A 20,822-nucleotide genomic window follows, 5' to 3' on the forward strand; every position below is an offset into this window, starting at 1 on the left:
TATTAAAAATAAATTCTTGGCATTTGATTCCTTATCTCCACTCATTATAAAATCGAGTATGAATTCGATTGAGATACTTATTTTTTTTACCGACTTAAACGGTTGAATATAGTTGTTATTATCATTTCGATAAGTTACTCATGGATTTCAAATAATCTAAACCCAAATTAGATATCTAAATTTCTATTTATTATCGGCTCAAATTTGATTAAAAAATATTAAAAAATTGATTAATAGAAAAAAAAAAAGAGCCAAAGGAAAGGAACAGAAAAGTCCCAACTCCAAGCCTTTTAGGTAAAGAACATAAAGAATAAGTATTTGGTTCCCTAAGAAGCTTCCAAGAAGGATGTGTTAATGATGTATTAGCATGGTAAGAAAAGATCGAATGAGTCAAACCAGCTTTCAAAGGTGGCTAACCAAATGACTCATTTATCCCTCCTATGAAGCTAACACATGCACACATATGTATATTTATTTTGGGGACTTTAAATCTACGTAGAGGAAACAATAATATTGAGAAATAATAATCATTCGATGACTCTCAGCATGACTGATGATATTGATCTCGAGATAATTCAAACATCATTGATTGCATACTTCAATTAATTCTTCTTGTCAATAATGTTTTGCCACTATTTCATATGCATAGTTATGTTCCAAGGATCCGCTGTTCCGGAACAGGGAGATACCTAAACGGGTGGGCCGGCACGTGGGGGACGAGTGGACAAGGGGCCCCACCCGTCCCTGCGCGGGGCCCGCGCCCCAGGGATCCTCCTCGTCCCTCCCCACCCTATAAATCCGCCCCTCCCTCCTTCTCGCCACTTCCATCGCTCCGAGTCCCACAACGGCACCCATAAAAATCCCATTTTTAGACGAGGAGGACGACAAAGATCCGGCCTTTCCTCCTTCCCCCTCCCCCCCTCCCCCTTTCTACCTTCGATCCGATATCTCGCCCTCGGCAACCGGCCTTCTCGTTCCCGATCCGAGAGCGTTCCCGGCGCCGCGATGACGAAGCAGAATGTCGTGCCGGCGGAAGCCGTGGCGGCCATCACGGCCGCGGCCGCGGTGGCGAGCTCGTCCCCCCTGTACCCCTACCCGCCCCCGCGATCCTTCCAGAAGAAGTACCTCTCCCAGCTCGACTTCGCCGGCGGCAGGATCGGCACGTGGGTGGAGTCCATGAAGGCCTCCTCGCCCACCCACACCAAGGCGGTCGGCGCCATAGGAGTTCCCGTCGATGAGCAGTCCGCCGCGTGGATCGTGAGTGCTGTTCCCCATCGGTTCGTCTCATGGTTGCAGTCCGCTGGTTGCTAATTCTCTTTTCCTCCGAGCAGATGCGGTACCCCTCGGCTTTGACCAAGTTCGAGCAAATCATGAGCGCCTCCAAAGGGAAGCAGATCGTGATGTTCCTGGATTATGACGGCACGCTCTCACCCATCGTCGAAGACCCTGACTCCGCCTTCATGACCGACGCGGTGAACCCTTCGCTCTTCTCCTACCTCCTGTTCCATTGTCCCCTGCTTAAAGATGACATCTCGATCGTTTCCCTGTTGCTATGGCGACGTTAGATGAGAGCGGCAGTGAGGAACGTGGCGAGATACTTCCCTACCGCGATCGTTACCGGGCGATGCCTGGAAAAGGTACATTTCCATCTCACCGCTCGGTTTCCTCGCGTCCTCTGTTTCTTCCCTGACTCCGTGGTTCCAACGGCGTCCTACAGGTCATTGACTTCGTGGGATTGACGGAGCTATACTACGCCGGTAGCCACGGCATGGACATCAAGGGCCCGGCGAAGCCCCGGCACACCAAGGCCAAGGTAGGCGCTCCTCCCACCTTGTCGCAAAATCTCGAATACCATCAGACTCTTCCATCCTTTTCTTACAGAATTCCCCCCTTGGGCATGCTTATCTTTTCCTCTCATTTTGTGTGGTTCAGGCCAAATCGGTTCTCTTTCAACCAGCTCGCGAGTTCCTCCCCATGATAGATGGGGTCGGTTCCTCTTCCCAGCTCCTCTCCATCAATCCTCAACATCTTCTCTCCCTGCTAACATCCTCTACCTTTCCTCAGGTCTACAGATCTCTGCTGGAGAGAACCAAATCCACGGCTGGCGCCAAGGTGGAGAACAACAAGTTCTGCGTGTCTGTCCACTTCAGATGTGTGGATGAAAAGGTTAGATTTCGTGTCGGATTTGAGCACCTGCTTCCTAATTTATGCCAGAAACGGAAACCATAAGCTCACCTCATTCTGCATCGACACTCTGCAGAGCTGGGGTGCACTGATCGAGCAGGTGAGGTCTGTGATGAAGGAGTACCCCAAACTTCGGCTCACACAAGGAAGAAAGGTGAGAATTCCGTCTGATTCCATTAGCCAACAACACTACTCGTTTTGTGGAGTATCACAATCCACTGTTCAGCTAAAACATGATGGTGACACTGTCTCTTTGGTGGCCGAGCCTTTAGGTTCTGGAGATTCGTCCAACTATTAAGTGGGACAAGGGGAAGGCGTTGGAGTTCCTATTGGAGTCACTCGGTAAGCTGAGAAAACAGCCCAAACATGCGTTACATCACATCGTTTTCACTAGTTTGGTTCGTCGATGCTATTCGGCGCAAAACCGTCAGTTTTTGTCGGCCGTCGGCCTGTGATGAGAGCCGCTCGTTCTAACAGTCTCTTCCGTGCACAGGATTTGCGGACTGCAAGGACGTAATGCCGGTCTACATCGGAGATGATCGCACCGATGAAGATGCCTTCAAGGTACATGAATCTGCACCTCTGCGTTGCTTGTCAGCCGGTGATATCGAGAGGAGGCTAATGGTGTGTGCTCATCTCAGGTTCTGCGAGACCGTGGGCAGGGCCTCGGCATCCTTGTTTCCAAGTTCCCCAAGGAAACGAATGCTACTTACTCGCTGCAGGAGCCGACCGAGGTAAGATGATGACGGTGACAAGATGGCAAGAGGTGATGTATCTCCCCCGGTCGAGTACGAGTGATGGCATGATTCTTGGTGTGTCTGTGCAGGTGAAGGACTTCTTGGTGCGGCTGGTGGAGTGGAAGCGCCCGACGATGAAGGCTCTGTCGAAGGTGTAGATAGGATACGAGCTCCTGTTGCGGCGCCACCTCTGCGAAAGCTTGAGGGTCTCATGGCACTGAATGAAATGGGAGTTCATGTGATCCCCCCCGCCTTTGTTTCAGGAACAATAATGCACCTCTGAAGACGTAGAGGCACGACTTCTGTATTCCTCCTTTACTCCTTCCTTTCTCGGGCTTGAAAGGCTCTGCAACTCGAGCTTTCTTCCCTCTGCACAGGCAGCTGAAATCTGTAATTAGATCTGTGTACAACTGAGGAAGAAGAAATAGCATTTGTTTTCTTTTCCGCCATTACAGTGAATGCGGATGGCAAGTCCAAATGATCACAAAGAATTAACTCGAAGCGTCTCTCTCATTTCTTGCAGTAGATATAGTGGCACGGTGATGCATGAGCAAACACATGCAGTGCGGCAGTACATAAATTGGCTTGAATTGTGATGTCTATTGTGCTCTACAGAATGATCTGACAGTGTCGCGTGAAAAAGTGCAATGAACTCGACACTGCTCCTGCCAGATTCTACAGTACATCCATGTCCAGTTCCTGTTGTTTCATGTGCCTATTAGTTCATTGATATGGACATACTCTTGGTAGCTGAATGGTCTTAAATTAAATCAGGTGTTAAGATTCTCCACTGGAGAGAAACAAAGATTTAAAGTGATGAATTCATGATAGGTAGAAAGGTGGAGACTAAACAAGTTCAGGTGGTCCTTCAATTTCTATGATTGACAATTTAGCAGATACAAGGACATGGATCCCAATCATGGAAGATTAATTTCTCATAATTTATGGCTTGTTCCTTAAGACAATAGCATTGAAGCTTTATCATACAATTGCTCGTGATTGTAAAGGAACTAATGAATGCCAAGGGGACCATCATGTCAAAAGTTCAACCTTAATGGATGACACTCGCAGCACTAGAAAACATCCACCAGTAACATGATGAGTTGAGAAACTACCCTATCATCTCTGTGCAGTCCACATTCAAATCCACCAGCCACAGCATCCATCCCATGAGCCCATTCATGAGAAACCATGATGATGATGATGATGATAGTAGTAGTGCCATGTTTACCATCTTGTTCTTGTCCAACCAGTGGCTGGGTTGACCTTATCTGCTTCAGTTGATGCAGAAGCAAGTTTGGGAGGTGTGCATCTGTTGAGTAAAACATATTAACATGTGAGGACAAAGAGAATCTTATCTTAAAGAAGATCCAAGCTCCTCCGCATAGGAAGCTGTCACAGTTGCCTCTCATGCTTTGTTTACAGGGATATATGCTTTTGGTGGCAGATCATGAGACAGTTCCAGGTAGGGAAGCTTAAATTGTTGGTGACAACAAGAGAGCCAGCAGAGGTATTGGGAATAGAATTAGTCACGTCCATCAGATGGAAGCCAATGCAAGCGTGACACAATGACTCTGCACTAGTCTTCTCCATCGGACTAAAGTTGTCTTCTTTGCCTCCCACCTCCACGCAGACTCCTAAATAAGACTGGTCGTTGCTGAGTTCTTGAGGCTATCATGGAGATCTCCAGCTCAGTGTACCAGGAAAAAAGATCCTTGGAAGTAGAATATTGACTGCAACCATTATAGGGTGCAAGAGAAACCATTAATATAAGGAAAGCAAAGCTGCAAGAATTGTTTGCTTGATCAGATAAAAGACACAGCACATGACCTCGGTTGCTTAGCAGCCCCCACAAGATTGTAATTTCGAGGGAAAGAAGACGACCACCACCTGTGCTGCTCAACGCAAGATCACAACTCCACCATTGGCCACCTTGGATCGTGATCAGTGCCTCCTCAGACGAGGGAGTGGAATCCCATCATTGTTAATGGCCTCTGCTTGGTTTATGTGTTTGGATCAGGGGATTTCCAGAAAGAGAGGCACCAACTAAGGTGTAAAGGAATTCGTGGTTGGGAGAGGAGTTGGATTCCACTTCAGCCCTCATGCCTTTGGGCACGACTGGTTTGGGAATGGGGGAGTCGGTAACATGCCGCGATGCCATTTCCACAGCCCTCCCCCCCTCTTTCCGGCGTGTAAAGAGGTCGCCCACTGCATGCAGCTCATCATTGGTGCCCAAACACAGATAAACAAAGCCCCCGGTTTGGCCCCATTATTGGTGTTACCAACAGTGCCTTCCATTGCAGCATCCGCCACCAATCATCAATACTCGAACACCTCGTCTACAGTAGAATTAAAACGATGCTGAGTTTGGAGAAGTCACGTTACTGTGGCACGAGGAAGAAATCTGAAAAATCAGGCTGCTTCGAGGCAGATTAGATACTGCGGAATAAGAACTTGCGAGCCCAACTCTGCATCGTTCAACCCACATGCAATGGATAAACCACGGTGGCAACCATATTATTGTAGCAGGGGATTTGCATGGACTTGATGTGGTCATGAACTCTCGGTCTCTGCATGATTGGGGTTGAAGCTGCAATCGGCATGAAAATTGGAAACCTCGTGCAAGTCAATCCTTGCGGATTTCTTCTCTGAAACCTCAGCTTTTCTTTGGATTTGGTGCTGGCTGAACAATAGAGAATCACAGAGATCTTTTCCTCTGTTTCCGCGTAAAATTTCTTGTAAGCTCAGTATCACATAAGGAATCAGTGAACATGGCACGCCGGCAGACCATTGTGCATGGTGAAGTCATGAATCATACGCTTTGATATGTTTTGAGAGTTCCATTTGTTATGGAATTCGAATCTAAATTTATCGAACTAATTGTGGTTGATGATAGATTTTGAAGCACATCAAACTATTGTAGCCATCTTTTCCTCTGTAAAAACCTTGCAACTTCAAGGCCAGTGACTGATGAATGAGCCGAGAATGGAAGCACAGGAGAATAAGTAATCATGGATTCTCTAGTAATGCAACCGGTAATCGGACTAATAATAGTTAAGCCAACAAAATTAGATATGATTTCTTTCCTAAAGCTGGAGGAACTTTTAATTTTTCTAAGAGGAAAGATGGTGGAAATTTCACCATGGAGAACATCAAAAGAACCTAAAGGGGACATCAGAAGAGTTTAACCACAGATGTCACTTTCATAGATAAAATCTGAATCAATTCACTGCATCATGATCATAAAGCATAATGTGAGTGACTAGAATTGTGCTGTCTCCTAACATAGAATTCTTTGTGGGCCTGGAATTGATTCAGCATCACAAGCTGCTATCCAATGAAAGATTTCTGATACAAAAGAAGTTGGAAGTATCCAGTTGCTCAAGATTATGACAACAGAATATTTAGTCTCCATTTCATGATCTGCACCTTCAAGTTGGTCTAGACTCTAAACTATGTTGGTGTCCAAAACGATATAAATGTCAAGACTAATGTCCTTTATTGGGTTATTATTACATCAAGAACACATTGCATAAAACCTCAGACTAGATTCATGGAAGTAGTGAGACCTTCCACAACCATAAGACTATTTTGCAGACAGTTCAGCAACATCTGATAAAAGCATTCTTCACTTTCAAGCATTCATCTTGAAACTATGAAACAAAACTTTGATTGAGCTAACAGGGATCCAGAACATTTTTCTCTTCAAACATATTAGCACTTGTTAATGACTGCCTGCCAAGGTCTAAAATGTAATGTCTATAAAATCATCCAACCCAAATTCTTATATGGGATGGCCTTAATCACTCCAATTCTCTTTGGGGCCTCTATTGTCCATATCACCTTGGGAACATAGCCCACCAAGCCTTTGTCTCGGAGTATAGACAAGCTTAAAGTGGTTTCTAATTGATCCTTGGATTTGTAGCATCTCCACTGGAAAAGTGTCAAAATTTTTTATAGTAACACCATTGATAGTCCAAAATTTTCAAAAAAAAAAAAATCAAATTGGGGTTTAGGCATATTTGTATGATAATAATAATTATGTCCACTCTCTAGTGGTAACAAATGCAACATTTATCTAGTTTAAGACACTCAACATTTCTCTAGTTCATTCTTGTGGTCAGTCAAACAGCTAGAGCAAGGAATTGAGCTCGATAAAGGTGGACCTACCAACCTACCTTCTCACACCTCTGAGAGAAAGGCTTCAACTGTGGTAGCTTTCAGCTGCTTGCATGGCTACTGAGACATGTCTTGTTCATGGGATCTCCTCCTGTGTGAAACATTGCCACAATGAATTCTGTACAAGTGTGGATGCTTTGCTGATAAGTTCCTGTTTTAATCTTGACAGAACTGTATCAAACTTGACTTACTCTCCACTTTCCTGTTCAACTTTAAAGACCTTGCTGATAGCTTCATTCTGCATGATATTTCTCTCACAAATCTCTACTGACCCACTTCAGACCAGATCAAACTTTTGTATAATGATCTCAGTACAAATCCTATTTGATGAGTTTATAGCATCACAAGCTCTGAATACCAAAGCAAACTCAACAGAGAGAACAGACAGCACTTCCAGAGCTTTACATCCCCTTAGCACTTGGAAAGCAGGCATTGAGAAGGTTCCCCAACAAAGCTGATTGCAATCAACCACAGGAACACTGGTGATGAGGGCCACTCTCATCCATGCCCTCAAGTGCATTGCCTCTTTCATGATTGCATCTCTTCTTTAGCCACCCACCCTTTACACACAATAATACCAAATTATCTTCACCCAACCTTTATCATTAAGCAACATTTGCTTAAACAAAACCTCTGAAGGAGAGAAGCAAACTAGTTGACAGCAAGCAGCATAATGAAACTGTTGTCCTTGTTTTGAAGGAGAATAGGAGATAACCATTTGTGCTCAGGCATATCCCTCGGTTAGGACCACTCCCTCTTCTCTAGGCTTCCCAGTTATGATATATGTGCTGCAACATGATACTGCAACAAAATACAAACCAGTTCAGCTGATGCTCAAGAACATGTATGAATTTTAAAGTGCTTCAACCTCTTTGGAAGATAAACAAAAGCCTCGAGTCCTTTTCTTTTGTTGATTGAGTTCAATTATTAAGTCATCAACTGATCTAGTAGGTGTTTTAGCTTGGCCTCCTCACTCTTGTTTGTTAGGATAAACAATGAATTGCCACACTGTAGTGATAGAATGGTTGTGTGCAACTATGAAGAGAATAATTCCAGTATTGACTGATAAATACTCTTCTTTAGTGGTTGTGAAGTTGCAAATGATTCTTGATGTAGGAATTGTTCATCTTGTATTCTAGGTTTCAGGACGAATAATCATCCTTCGATTGTTAATACGAGATGTAAGGATTGTAATTAAATTTAGAGAGATAATTAGTTCAAAAGATCTGTAATTTGTCTTTTTTTTTATAGTTTTCACTTGGTAGATTATTGGAGAGAAAAAGGCAAGAATCTTAGAAAGTGGCTATTATAATGACTCACAATTAGTTACTCCCCACTCTAACCAACCAAGCCACCAGCCCAATTTACTAGAACCACAAGGTTGCTTGTTCTAGTCATAGTTAAGAAAAGAACACTCTTCAGCTGAATGAGAGACCGATTGCATGCAGATGAATGTGAGAAAAGAAACAAAGAAAACCATGAAGCTTACCTTTGATCTTAAAGATCCTGCATACATCATTAGTTGGTAGGTAGGTAGGGTTTTAAATTGGATGATGAATCGAGTGTTATGGCCAACTACATGTATTAAACATGGGATCCAAAAAGCTACTGCCCCCTACTCCCACAAAAGGAGGTGAGCCCTCACCCCGTGATGGCCAGCCAAAAGCAAAATGAAGAGAGAAAGTAATAAAGGTGTAGAGAGACTAAAATAAGAACCAAAGGAACAGAGCAAAGCTGGCACACCCCTCCCTTTTAATCCACCCTTCACCTCCTCTAACATGCCGTAGCAAACTACAGAGCTAGGAGATGGAAAGAAACTAGAGAAAGAGAGAGAGAGAGAGGGAGAGAGAGTTACAGAATTAGAGAGAGATGAAGCGAAGAGTGGGAGGAAGTGGAGGAGCTCCGACAGACCTTCTTGTCTGCTTTCCGTCCCGAGCACACCTGACATTGATGCCGAAGCCGATATGCAGTCCCTCTCGGACAGCCGAAGCCGGGAAGCGCCACCAGGCGAGGTCTGGAACTCGTGGCCAGGTGAGTCCCCTCTTCAGGACCAAAAGCAAGAGCATGAGCTCGGAGATCGCGGAGCCGACGTCCCCCAAGGTTACATGCGCTGGTCAGATCAAGGTGAGGCCCAAGTCCAGGACAAGGCAGCCTCCGAGTGGTGGCGGCGACAAGAATTGGCTCTCTGTGGTGGAGCAGATCGAGAGGCTGCACAAGCAACGGAAGAGGGCTCATTGGCTAGACACGGGTAGCCTCAAGAAGGACATCATGCATGTCATCGGCGCCCTCCGAGGCCTCCGCTTCAACATGCGGTGCTTCGGCGCATTCCAAGGCCCGGTGGATTGCATAACCGATGAGGAAGACGGCGAGGGATGCGAAGAAGAGCAGGAGGAGGAGGAAGCAGAGACCAGCACTGCGTCTAGAACAATGTTCTCAAAGTTGTTCATGCTGCTGGAAGAGAACCAAGGTACAAGATGTAAGAAAGAAGGCAAGGAAGAAGTACAAGAAGAAGAGGATGAGGATGAGGAAGAAGAAGAAGAGGAGGAGGACGAGGAGGAGGCAGAGAGAGATGAATGCAAAGCACCACCTTCTTCCGCGCCACCTCCAAATGCGCTCCTGCTGATGAGATGCCGATCGGCACCGGCAAAAGGGTGGCTCAAGCGAAGTGGAGAAGAAGAAACAGAAGATGAAGCAGGAGAGGAGGTGACTGCACAGATGACCAAAGAGGAGGAGAAGGACAAGGAAAGGTTGGTTCTAATGAGCTACGCTCCCGACTTCTTCAAGATCTCGACGGACATCGCAAAGGAGACTTGGGTCGTCGGAAGCATGGATCCACTGGCGAGGAGCCGCAGCTGGAGAAGATGACAGAGGCGGAAGGTGGTGGTGATGAGTTGATTCACTTTATGCATGTGGAGACTGGTAATCTCCATGCTTCTTTCCAGTCTTCTTACTATGAAACATATCTATATATACACTTGTGCATGTGTGCTACAATTCGGTGTGGTTCTTCTTGTTCTCATCTCCTTTGCTTGGGTAAAATCCAAGGTATATAGAGGTGGTTTGATTTGGAATTCTCTCAATCCCTATGTACAGTATCTTTTATAGTTACTGTCCTACTTTTGGTTCAAGATTCTTGCAGCAACTAAAGATTGAGCTCAGTGACAGTAAAAGTTAACATGAATCGTCTACTTATGTTTTGTGCTTAAGGAAGACTCGTAAAGTTGTGGTGGGGACAGTGATGCGAACCTTGTCGGATTTCTTCTTTTCCGAGATGGAACGCAGCTGTATCCAATGGAGTAGCAGAAGTGGTGGAGTGCCATGTCTTCTTCTCCATGTTCTGGCTCAAACTTTTCCTGCAAAAAAGCCTAGTTGGGAAGGTTTTGAGCTATTCATCTGAAAGAGGATTTTAATCACACGTTTTACTCTGAGTTACTCACCGTAGAACAGAGCTAGTATTTATACAAGGAAAAATAATGTGAAAACATGATTCTCAAGTGCACAAGAATCGAATGAGGTTTCAATACCTCAAAAAGAGAAACTTGATGCCTGAGAGAACGGATCTTTAATCAAAACAGGAGAAGAGCTATGAAGACCTCGTCAGAATAGCGGCACTACCAAGGCATGTAGTTGCGGAAACTCCACTGTGCTTGCTTGCTGGAGACCACGAAGAATGCTTTACTGAAGCACTATACATGAGAAATTCCACTTAAAGTGAATTATGGATACAGTGATTCTACCTCCATCTTCACAAAGAAATCCCAACACTCAATTGTCATCTTCATCAGCTTCCATGTTTGAAATATCAGGATCCTGTTGGATCTGACCTACCGCCATATCGAAGGCCTTTGGTGTATTTCTTGGATCATATGATGGAAGAGTTGTCTGAAAGGAAGTCTGCAATCAGAGTGAAAACGATTGAGATCTGATTTATGGCAGAGAACATTATACGGAATGGAAACCTAAGACCTGCTACAATGCTAGTGGCGAGCGGAGGTGCTCGGTCGGCGGAGTAATGGCACCGTGCATGGATATCTCGGTGTCACAATACATACTGAGATTCGACGCCAGGCGTGGACACTGGCACATGCAATCCACAAAACATTTAATGTCGAACCAGGTTACGTCACGCTGATTCGCGGCATCCGATGACTGGTCTTTCACACCCATTGATGCATCATCCCTTGTCAGGTAGGGTGGAAATCGAAAATAATGGTTGATCACGCGATGCTCGGGCCATGTTCGAAGGCACATTTCTTCAAACACGTTTCGGTCGCAGATTGCCCATCGGAAGTAGCCGAGAAACAAAAGTTGAACAGTCTGCTTCTCCTTTTTTTCTTCAGAGGAGCACATATGCGAGCTAATTAGGCCGCAGAACTCGCCATGTAACGTAAGAGAGGAATTTTTGAGACCTAATCGTGGCTTCCTCATCATCCTCCGCTGAGCTAATAGGATCATGGCACCTGGAAGAACGATAAAGAGACAGATTAGCCATCCAGCGTAAACAGGATTGATGTGATGAGAGAGAGAGAGAGAGAGAGAGAGAGAGAGGTAAGTACAATCCATCATCCATCCTTCTTCTATGGAAGCTTGGACATCCACTGATGACGTAATCAGCGTTTCAGCTAATCGATCACGTAGCGGGCAGGCGGTAGCCAGCGAAAGGCTATCTAATTGGTGGAATGTAGTGGGTCCCATTGTTAAAGTTATATAAATGTCAAGTTAACAGAAACAAATACTACGCTGCACTCTCAAATCTGACTTCATGGTTTATTCTTAAAAAATAATAATAAATATAATAATATAAAATATCACTTCATGAAATCAGCAATTACTATATTAACCAAACATCATCCATAAAAACAACTCTAATATAGCAGCAAAAACATTCCTTGGGTAAGTTCATCAAACATCATCCATAATAACAACTCTAATATAGCAGCAAAAACATTCCTTGGGTAAGTTCATCATGATCACTCTAAAAATGAGTGGTCAAAACCAAACAGTACTAAACCAAGCAGATGGAGCGTTTGATTAGTCCATACAAACGTGTTTTGGAAATTGATTAGAAAGCCAGACTGCGCTAATGCATAAGTCAGGGTAGCTAAACCAGAGCAATGCTGCTCTCACCACCAGGAGGCTTACGGACTCCACCGAAGTAGTCTCTGGAGGCAGCTTTCCCATCAGCAAAGATGTCGCTGCCGCTCATCTCTCTTAGCTTTGCCTCGCTCAGTGGCTTCTCAGCAGATCCCGGGGGTGCATCTTCCTTGAATATGTCATTGCCCGTCAGCTCTTGGAACTTCTGAGTGTGGATCTTCTTTGTTGTCTCGGTGATGGTTTCCTCACTAAAAATGATATCGCTAGGACCCCCAGCCGGCTACAAAACCAATTAAAAGTTTAACATGGTAAGCATTCAAAGAAAAGGTGAATGAACGACGGCATACTAATGAGAGCATTGTAGGTACTGAATAACAAAAACAAGCATTCAAATGAAAGACACACTTTAATGTAGAAAGAAGGTGAGAATAAATAAAATTGGAAGCCATGGTCAACTGATACTCTCACTTACATTAGTTACTTTAACTGATGTATGTACGTTGCGAGGCTGCGGCAAGACAAAATCCAAGTGACCCCTCAGCTCCAAATTCCTTGCAGCTAACGGCCTGGCTGGAACCTCAGGAGGAGGACCAAAGATGTCATGCCCACTGAGCTCTTTGCTCTTCGCTTCAGACAGCTGCTTCTTGATTTTAGCATCTAACTCACTCTCAGTTGTTCCACTTAGCTCTCGTTGCTTTGCTACCTCAGCGATTGAAGTAGGCTTCTTTGTGGAAACTGTCTCTTCAGCACTGAATGAGATCTGGCTAATTGCACTAACGGCTTGCTGATGGACAAAAATACAAATTAATTGATTTAATCTACATGCAATAATAGTAGTGACACACTCTAGGCATTTAAGGATCATTATATGAAGTGAAATTATTATACATTACAAGCATGACTTGGATTAAGCAAAACCTCTATTGAATGATGCATAAAATAAGAAGAATAAATTCAGGTTTGATGAAGTAAATGAATTAAATAATTTAATTGCAACATTCAAAATGCCAATGCTAACATTGAACTTGTTGTGTTGGTTAAGCAAATGCATAACCTTGGTCGTTGTATATCACAAATCCTAACTTTGTTAAATTAATTTCTTGGCATTTGATTGGAATACAAATAAGAAAAGATTGAAGCATCAATAGGTCACCATCAATATTAAATAATGAATGAAAGGCTGGGTCCAAACAAACTGAAAAAAGTTACCTGACAAATTCGCACACTTGTCTTACTAATAGGATTTGAAACTGCATCGTCGGATTCCATTGTATCACTCTCACTCTCTGCTGCAAAGATACCACTTCCAGTCATCTCCCGCATTTTCGAGCTTGAACAGGGTTTCCTAGAAGACGGAAGGATTTTCAGTTTGCAACCGCATACAGACACAGAAAAGAAATCCTAGAAGACATGATACAAGGTGCACCAATTAGCTTGGCAGACAGCAATAACAAAGACATGCAAACCTACATTAGAATGCAAGCTACAAAGGTACAAGGTTTGCCACTTAGCTTGGTTCACAGTACATGCAAAGTAGGATTAGTTGGCTCTTACTTTGGGCTAAAATATAATTTGAATAGCCTACTATAGAATGCCTAAGTTATGTTCTCGTCTTAGTAATCAACCAAGGATTGAACTTTATGGTAAGTGAGATGAGTATTTTATATTGGCAACCCAAATTCAGTACAAGTGACACACCAATACTAATATATACGGAATATATGAATTTGATATTTATTTTCTTTACTTATTTTCTTTATTGGTCAGTTCTGTGTTCTTTTTAGCTTTTTGTGTTGAGGAAATATATTGCATATGAATGTCTAGATTTTCTTTTTCTCTTAAGATGGATTTTATTAATAAAACATAATGACATCAATAAGGTTGGAAACTCAATTTCACAATCTTAGTTACACGCCACAACAATATTGCATGCTAAAATATTGTGGGTTGAGATTGCTAACCCGATCATCGTGGGAAGGGGGACAAAGAGATTCCAGTAACTATGATTTATCCTTAATAACTTTCTGAAAGGAGTCAAAAATGTGGAAATGTTAGGTACAATCAGCTTCTAATACTTAATCTGAGCTAAAATCTTTTATTATTCACTTCCTCCCCATTTGACATAAAATGAAGAGCGCGTGTAATCACAAGTCAAAACATTTCAGTTAACTAAAACTTGAGAGTTTTGCTGATCAATTCTATAGAATAATGCAATCGATACCTACCAAAAATTTCATTAGAAAAAAAAATTGAAAAAGGAAGTAGTCGTAGAAAAACAGGGTGAGGGAAAGGGGGAAAACTGCTGAGTCATCAACCAAGCAGATCATTAGCAGCCTATCAAATAGCATCCAGCAAAATATATTGTAGTAGTATTGACCGGAAGCTCACTTCCTAATTGCACAACAGACATCCTAAATGCTAAGGGAAAAAACAATCTTTTGACCAGATCAAGAAAGCAGGCAAATCAAAACAGAACCTCCTGGCCAGAGAATTTAAACCAAGCAAAGAGGGAAGAAGAGAAAAATAGGGAAAACCCATCTCACTGATAAATCAGGAACACACTTATCAAGGATCAGCTCAAAACCCTAGCCGCTGGCCCTGATCTCTCACCTTTTGTTCAAGCTCTCGGCCTCCTCGGCGGACATCTGCGCCCCGAACATCACCGGGGTGATCCCTCCCGCCGGCTGAGACGAAACACAAGGTTAAGCCCTACGCTGCCGGAAGCACCAAAGAAGAAGAACAGCAGAATGTCTTGGGACCTGCATTTACCTTGAGGGTCCGGCGGGAAGGCGGCGTCGCCTGATCAGCCGCCGTCGGCTGCGTCTCCGACCACGTCAGCAGATCGGCAGTGGAGGTGTGCGACTTCCTCACCGGAGTACTACGATCCATCTCTCCTCGTCCTCCCCGTCCTCTTCGTGCGAGCCTTAGACCGACTTGCGGAGGAATGGCCTAGCAGTAATGGAAGAGAACGGGGCCGGGCGTGTAAGGCAAAGGAAAAAGAAAAGAACACAAAAAAGAAGTCCTCTCTCTCTCTCTCTCTCTCTCTCTCCGCTCGATCTCCGTAGACCACGTGGCGTTTTTCCTGATCTTTATATGTACTGTGGGTCGGGTCACCGCTGTCTTGCGCAGGACGCTCACGGTACCGCAGCTGTGAGACAAAGGGCAAGCGGTCATCCAACCGCGAGCGCACATAATTTGGGCGCTACGACGTACCCTTAGCTGAACTGTTCCGAAAATGATGCTATCGGGAGGGCATGCGCATAGCTGTCTGAGATCGAGCAGGGAACCCACCAATGCGAAAATAAGTGGGATCCACAGCTCGATCAATCGCCTCAGTGGAGGCGAACACCCACTAGCACCTATGAGAAACTAAAGCTGGACCCTGTCTGATCCGACACGGGTTACATATGTTATTGCCTATTACACGAGGGGCCGAGTCCGGTGACCGGATCCCCGTGGGGCCCACTCAGTGGACTTAGGACGAGCGACGGCACGTGGGAAGGTGGCGGGTGGATGTCATCACTCCCGCAACTTTAGCTGATATGTACAACTATTTACAGCTTTGCCTGAAGCTCAACTCTTCTCACCACGCACTGAAAGTGTTTGGTTGGATTAACCTTGTCATCCAAGCTGGTCTTCTGCGAACACCTACCCGCAGCACAATATTAATATCTTCCTCCACTTGCACCACAATGTCAATGCCAGCTCAAGTTGCAGTATCAAATCTGAGCCCTACTCTGTAAAATTGGAATTTCTATGATCTAGAAGCACTTGCTACAAGACATTTTCCTCGTTGACTTGTGAGTTATACGGATAACAAGCGAAACAAATAGGTTCAAACAACTGGCATTGGTGTTTCAAGCAGAGATGCAAGCTGCAGAGCACTCTGTTCGTCAGCCTAAACTTCTGCTTCACACTTGCAGAAAACTGCAGCAAGCAATGCTTGGGTTTGCCAGCCACTGAAACCGGCATGGCCGATACTGTGTGGAGGACAAGTAGCAGAGGGATCCCTTCCAGATCCAGCAATCTAGTTTTCAATCATCATGAAGAGTTCTGTTATGTGTTGTTCAGATCAAGCTTGCATGTGTTCTTTACAGAGGAGCCTTGAGATCATGGCTTAGCCTTGAGAAAGTGTTCTTTACAGAGGAGCTGTATTAGGATCTCATATAACTTCTAAGTCAAGCAGCAACAAGTCACCTTATTCTGGCATATGATATAATGCCTTTGATGAGAGGCCTTTTGAGCTTTTTGCTGCCTTTGAGACAGACACCACCACCTCTCAGCCATCCTGACAAAGAAAATATGATATCAGCAAGTGGTTTGAGAGAAGCTCTCATTGCTTTTGTAGAAAGGAAGGAATAGAGAAGAGCAGAAATTAATAGAGAAGGCAACACAAAGGGATGGTGTTGGTGAGATGGGCACTCACATGGTATTATTTCACATGAGGAGTTTATCTGGATTGGTCTTGATGATTGATATGAATAATGTGCCAGAGATAGGTTGTCCTTTATTACTCATTACTCATGTTGAAGGAATGTCACAGTGAAACTGGATTGGGTGATTAAATAAAGTTATTTTCACACATTATCAATTGGTCAAATTATAATTTACATTAACCCACATATACTATCATCATATGGGAGTGCCAAACACATTATTATGAAATAGAACAAGTACAATATTATGAAAGAATAGGTTTCTACATTTACATGCTCCTTCCATTTGATCAGTCCACTTTATGTGAGAGCAATGCCCTCCCATCATTGTCATCAGTCTCAAAATCTTCTCCTCCATATGCTATATCAATCACACTTCTTTCAGAAAGCTGAAGTCCAGAAGATTCTACTAACATTTCATGATCATCATCCAGCTCCATCTGCTGCATCTCTGATGCTTTCAATAAATTCATTCGAGCCCTTTCCCTGTCTCATGGATAGGTGCAGTACAAGAAGGAATATATGAAACAACAGAGTAACATAGGAATTGCTATTGCAGTGTAAAGTGCTTTGGCCAGAGATGAAGCATTTTGTCTGTCAATCTCAACACTGGTACTTTCACTTGGTCCATAGAAAATTGGTTTGTATCCATAAACATGCTCGGCTAAAATGCCAACAGTAGGGGGTGCAAACGAAGATAGCACAGACACAAAAGATCTGTCCAATGCATAAATGCTTGTTCTTGATTTTTCAGGGACAATCTCTGCAGATATAGGGCTGCATAGAAAATAAAGAAAAAGAAATTAAACAATTAGAATGTGAGATAATAACTCTAATAAGGAATATTGTCAAGTTTTTTAATGACAACAAGACTGTGATGAAGACAGCAATTAACACCTTTGACTCTTAGAAGCCTGATAGAGGGCTTCAAATTTTATGTAAAGTAATTTAATGACATTATCTTCTGTTTTTACACTATACAAACAGTGAATGGAATGGTTTAGATCTTACAATGATGTAATCCTTTACTGAATTATTTTAAAATGACATAAGACGGTTCGGATCTTTACAGCCGAAATATCTAAATGAAAATATTTCAAAAAGTTTTATCTTGGTAGTCAATTTCACCTTCTTTATTGAGAAAAATGAGGAGAAACATAGCAAGAAAGTCTTCATTCAGTTACTAGATAGATTGGGCCACCATAAGAGGAAGATGTATCATTGGGCATTACTTGAGTTACTTAGGTCATCATTTTGTTTACATTGTTATGAGTAGGAACAAGATCTCATGGGTTAATTTAGGCATCACTTGATCAGTTTGATAGGTACCACAGATAAAAATTGTAAGCGTACCTGTTTGTAGCTGGACCACTCAAAGAGATGCTTAAACCTGTGACAAACATGAGAAGGGCATGTCCCAATTCTGCAGAGGGATTATCTGGTAAGAACAACATCAACAAGGCTGCAAGTGGGATTGCAGAGCCTGAAGTTATCTGGGAAAAAAATATCCTTCCAGAGTTGGGAAAATATTTAGCAAGACAATCCCCCATCTTTCCTCCTAATGGTCCTCCAAGTGAACTTGCAATGATAAACATACTCATGAGGACCCCAGTTTGATTATGAGAGTAACCAATGAGCTCTAACCACATGGGTGCAAACAATAAGGCAGACCATGGAAATGAACCAGCAACTCCTTGAGCCACAATGATCTGAAACGATGGGATTTTTATAACAGCCTTTGCTTCGTCAAGCATATACTTCACTTCTTCCCTGACAGATTTCCGTGTGAGAAACGCATCAGCTGGTTTGACATCATCAGAAAAATGAGGATCCACCGCAAAGATTCGGATGAGTAGTCCAACAACCACACTTATTATTCCAACCACATGAAAAGCAACCCTCCAACCAGCAATTCCCATGAACGTAGTGGAAGCTAATAGTAGAGAGAAGCAACCACCAAGGATGGAACCGATATTGCCAGTCAGTTGTAACCATCCGAAAGCTGAACCACGAATGCTATCATCAGTAGAGTCAGCAACAAGGGACTGGATGGCAGGTATCACCAAGGCTAGTCCAACGCCATTGAAAGCTCTTGAGATTGCTACCTAAACAACAAAAGGAATTTCATGCATTATTCAAACAGATGTATTTTCATTGCAATAATATCACTTAAACTGCATCCATGGGGAGTAAACTTTCTGAAGCAGAAAGCAAGAAAAAGGTACAAAACCTCTAACAGAAATGAGTCTTGACTAAAAATGACAAACCAGGGATCTTAAAGAAATTAACATGTAAGGTCTTTAACTAGCTTAAATGTAAAATCTCTGTTAAGTACATTGGCAAATGAAATAGGATTTACAAAAAATCCAACCCAAACTAGTCAATGCAAGCATGGTGGTAACATGGTTACCCCATGTAAGGAAGCAACTAATGCCAATAATTATTTCGCTACTACGCGAGCAATATATTCTTGGCAATAATTAGTGACAAGTTTCTAGTTCCCATCTGGACTTCGATCCAGCCCTGATATGAGAAAGAGAGATATAGTCGAGCATAATAACCATTTATTCGAACCATAAGCAGGAACTGATAAACAAAAGACTTTATATCAGTAAGCCTACCCACTCATAGCTAAATGTTTTTGCACGCCGTCAGCATTAACAACATTGCAAGTAACATTCAATCCATTAACCAAATGGAGATCGGCATTAGACACCATAAATTATTACTGAAACACACAGAAAAAATGCAAATTCCAACCGGCATGTAAGCTCTCAACAATGGGAGCTCAATCACACTAGCATATGCGAAAACGCGAGTAATGCAAACTATAGGACCAATAAGCCGAGCCAAGATTCGATTTTCCCAGCCAAAATCGTTTCCTCACTGTCCCGCAGACATCAACTAATTGATTCAACCACAGTCCCGACAAGCATATATCAAGAAAAGTCGAATCTTTAGGCACGCACCTGGAGATAGGTGTTGGATAGAGCGACAAGGAAGGTGGCTGTGGCCCAGAGGAAGGCGCCGAGGGCTATGACGTGGGTGCGATTGTGTCGGGCGGCCATGTAGGCGGCGAGGGGGTAGCAGGAGGACTGGACGATGGAGCGGAAGAGGGTGAGGGAGCCAAGCCCGGCGGGGGAGACGTGAAGCGCCGCCCCCACTTCCTTGTACACCGCCGGCAGCAGCGCCTCATCGGCGCGCTCCAAGATCGCCGCCAGGTTCACCAGCACCAACGTCCACCGCCCGGCCGCCACAGTCCCCATACCCCCGCCTCTTCCTTCTCCGCCAACAGCTCCCCCCCAAGTAGGGCAATCGACAAGGTTCACAGTGGGGGCCGTTGACAGAGTGGAATCTTGTCTTTACATGCTCCTCTTCCGACTTGAAGAGAAGGATGTTATCAAGACAAGTAGTTTCGCATGATGCTAATATTACCTCATGTATTTAGTTACGTTTAACAGTCTAATTTCTATACTTCAAAGGCTATATTATAAAAATAAAATATCTAGATTTATTTAACTTAATATTTATTAAATTATTAATAAAAAAATAAAAAAATAAATAATTTAAATAATTTGATGATATTGTTGGGGACCCAGGATGGTAATTGTGGATGAGAAGAATTTATGTCGATATAGACACAGTTACTAAGCGACTCTTTCATCACTCTGCATTTACGTCGGTATTGATGTAGATGCAAATGGACCCTTATCTCTCGTTATTATTTTTCTTATCTACAATAGTCATCCATAACTCCAATAATGTTATCGTTCGTCATCATTAATTAAAACGTTAAAATTATCTTTTTGCCTTTTGCCTTTTGTCTTTATATTTCTATTGGTAAAATCGATGACGTTAAGATAAATGGATCTAAATATTTTATTTTCGTAGCTATAGAAATGTCAATATAATTTTCTAAAATATAGGGATCGAAATGTTAAGATTAGTTAACTAGAGGAATAATATGTAATTAGCCTCCTGATAAATGACAAGTAGTGTTAGTTATTAATATGGTAATATCTTATAATAAAAATATATTTGATTATTATTATTTTTATAAAAATATTTTAATCTTCTTTAAAATTAAAAAGAAAGAATTTATTAGACGATTGCTATGAGAAAACTCATCTTTTTTTAACCCTTTTCTAATAATTTATTTGAAATAAACCGATAAGATTGGCTAGATGAATTT

At 43.0% G+C, this 20,822-nt stretch overlaps 4 protein-coding genes and 1 long non-coding RNA gene across 5 annotated transcripts; 2 read left to right on the plus strand and 3 right to left on the minus strand.

The window, feature by feature from the left end:
• The first annotated feature begins 859 nt into the window (after positions 1-859).
• Positions 860-3,370, plus strand: LOC103969123 (probable trehalose-phosphate phosphatase 6). The gene is made up of 11 exons (XM_009382575.3): positions 860-1,257; positions 1,332-1,472; positions 1,566-1,637; positions 1,718-1,813; positions 1,933-1,986; positions 2,065-2,166; positions 2,261-2,338; positions 2,457-2,526; positions 2,678-2,748; positions 2,826-2,918; positions 3,011-3,370. Exons 1-11 carry the CDS (start codon positions 1,006-1,008, stop codon positions 3,077-3,079), a joined length of 1,098 nt encoding a protein of 365 aa, XP_009380850.2. The 5' UTR covers positions 860-1,005; the 3' UTR covers positions 3,080-3,370.
• A 3,541-nt stretch (positions 3,371-6,911) lies between these two features.
• On the minus strand, positions 6,912-11,699 carry LOC108951588 (uncharacterized). Its single transcript, XR_010491971.1, has 5 exons — positions 11,067-11,699; positions 10,838-10,994; positions 10,625-10,754; positions 10,347-10,465; positions 6,912-7,901 (listed from the first exon to the last, which is right to left on the minus strand). It is a non-coding gene; the product is annotated as an uncharacterized LOC108951588 (long non-coding RNA).
• On the plus strand, positions 8,679-10,180 carry LOC103969124 (uncharacterized). The gene has a single exon (XM_009382576.3). It carries the CDS (start codon positions 8,970-8,972, stop codon positions 9,963-9,965), a length of 996 nt encoding a protein of 331 aa, XP_009380851.2. The 5' UTR covers positions 8,679-8,969; the 3' UTR covers positions 9,966-10,180.
• Positions 11,700-11,971: 272 nt separating the features above from the next.
• LOC135625291 (uncharacterized) lies at positions 11,972-15,221 on the minus strand. The gene is made up of 5 exons (XM_065129878.1): positions 14,964-15,221; positions 14,805-14,878; positions 13,404-13,539; positions 12,667-12,978; positions 11,972-12,474 (listed from the first exon to the last, which is right to left on the minus strand). Exons 1-5 carry the CDS (start codon positions 15,081-15,083, stop codon positions 12,202-12,204), a joined length of 915 nt encoding a protein of 304 aa, XP_064985950.1. The 5' UTR covers positions 15,084-15,221; the 3' UTR covers positions 11,972-12,201.
• A 1,610-nt stretch (positions 15,222-16,831) lies between these two features.
• Positions 16,832-19,990, minus strand: LOC135625292 (uncharacterized). Its single transcript, XM_065129879.1, has 3 exons — positions 19,600-19,990; positions 17,984-18,735; positions 16,832-17,407 (listed from the first exon to the last, which is right to left on the minus strand). The coding sequence occupies exons 1-3, from the start codon at positions 19,894-19,896 to the stop codon at positions 17,122-17,124; spliced, it is 1,335 nt and encodes a 444-aa protein (XP_064985951.1). The 5' UTR covers positions 19,897-19,990; the 3' UTR covers positions 16,832-17,121.
• Between the last annotated feature and the right edge of the window lie 832 nt (positions 19,991-20,822).

The sequence above is a fragment of the Musa acuminata genome, chromosome BXJ2-10 (genome assembly GCF_036884655.1).
Source record: "Musa acuminata AAA Group cultivar baxijiao chromosome BXJ2-10, Cavendish_Baxijiao_AAA, whole genome shotgun sequence".
Lineage (NCBI taxonomy): Eukaryota > Viridiplantae > Streptophyta > Magnoliopsida > Zingiberales > Musaceae > Musa > Musa acuminata.

What these genes read in the sequence shown, in the direction of transcription:
- LOC135625292 (XM_065129879.1), bottom strand. Translation starts at nt 19,896, where the DNA reads ATGGGGACTGTGGCGGCCGGGCGGTGGACGTTGGTGCTGGTGAACCTG. An exon ending in TATCCAACACCTATCTCCAG is followed by an intron (nt 18,736 to 19,599) that starts GTGCGTGCCTAA and finishes TTTGTTGTTTAG; the next exon opens with GTAGCAATCTCAAGAGCTTT. An exon ending in AGTGGTCCAGCTACAAACAG is followed by an intron (nt 17,408 to 17,983) that starts GTACGCTTACAA and finishes TTTTCTATGCAG; the next exon opens with CCCTATATCTGCAGAGATTG.
- LOC103969123 (XM_009382575.3), top strand. Translation starts at nt 1,006, where the DNA reads ATGACGAAGCAGAATGTCGTGCCGGCGGAAGCCGTGGCGGCCATCACG. An exon ending in CCGGGCGATGCCTGGAAAAG is followed by an intron (nt 1,638 to 1,717) that starts GTACATTTCCAT and finishes GGCGTCCTACAG; the next exon opens with GTCATTGACTTCGTGGGATT. An exon ending in CCGATGAAGATGCCTTCAAG is followed by an intron (nt 2,749 to 2,825) that starts GTACATGAATCT and finishes TGCTCATCTCAG; the next exon opens with GTTCTGCGAGACCGTGGGCA.
- LOC103969124 (XM_009382576.3), top strand. Translation starts at nt 8,970, where the DNA reads ATGAAGCGAAGAGTGGGAGGAAGTGGAGGAGCTCCGACAGACCTTCTT.
- LOC135625291 (XM_065129878.1), bottom strand. Translation starts at nt 15,083, where the DNA reads ATGGATCGTAGTACTCCGGTGAGGAAGTCGCACACCTCCACTGCCGAT. An exon ending in GCCGAGAGCTTGAACAAAAG is followed by an intron (nt 13,540 to 14,804) that starts GTGAGAGATCAG and finishes TCCGTCTTCTAG; the next exon opens with GAAACCCTGTTCAAGCTCGA. An exon ending in CAAGTGTGCGAATTTGTCAG is followed by an intron (nt 12,979 to 13,403) that starts GTAACTTTTTTC and finishes TTTGTCCATCAG; the next exon opens with CAAGCCGTTAGTGCAATTAG.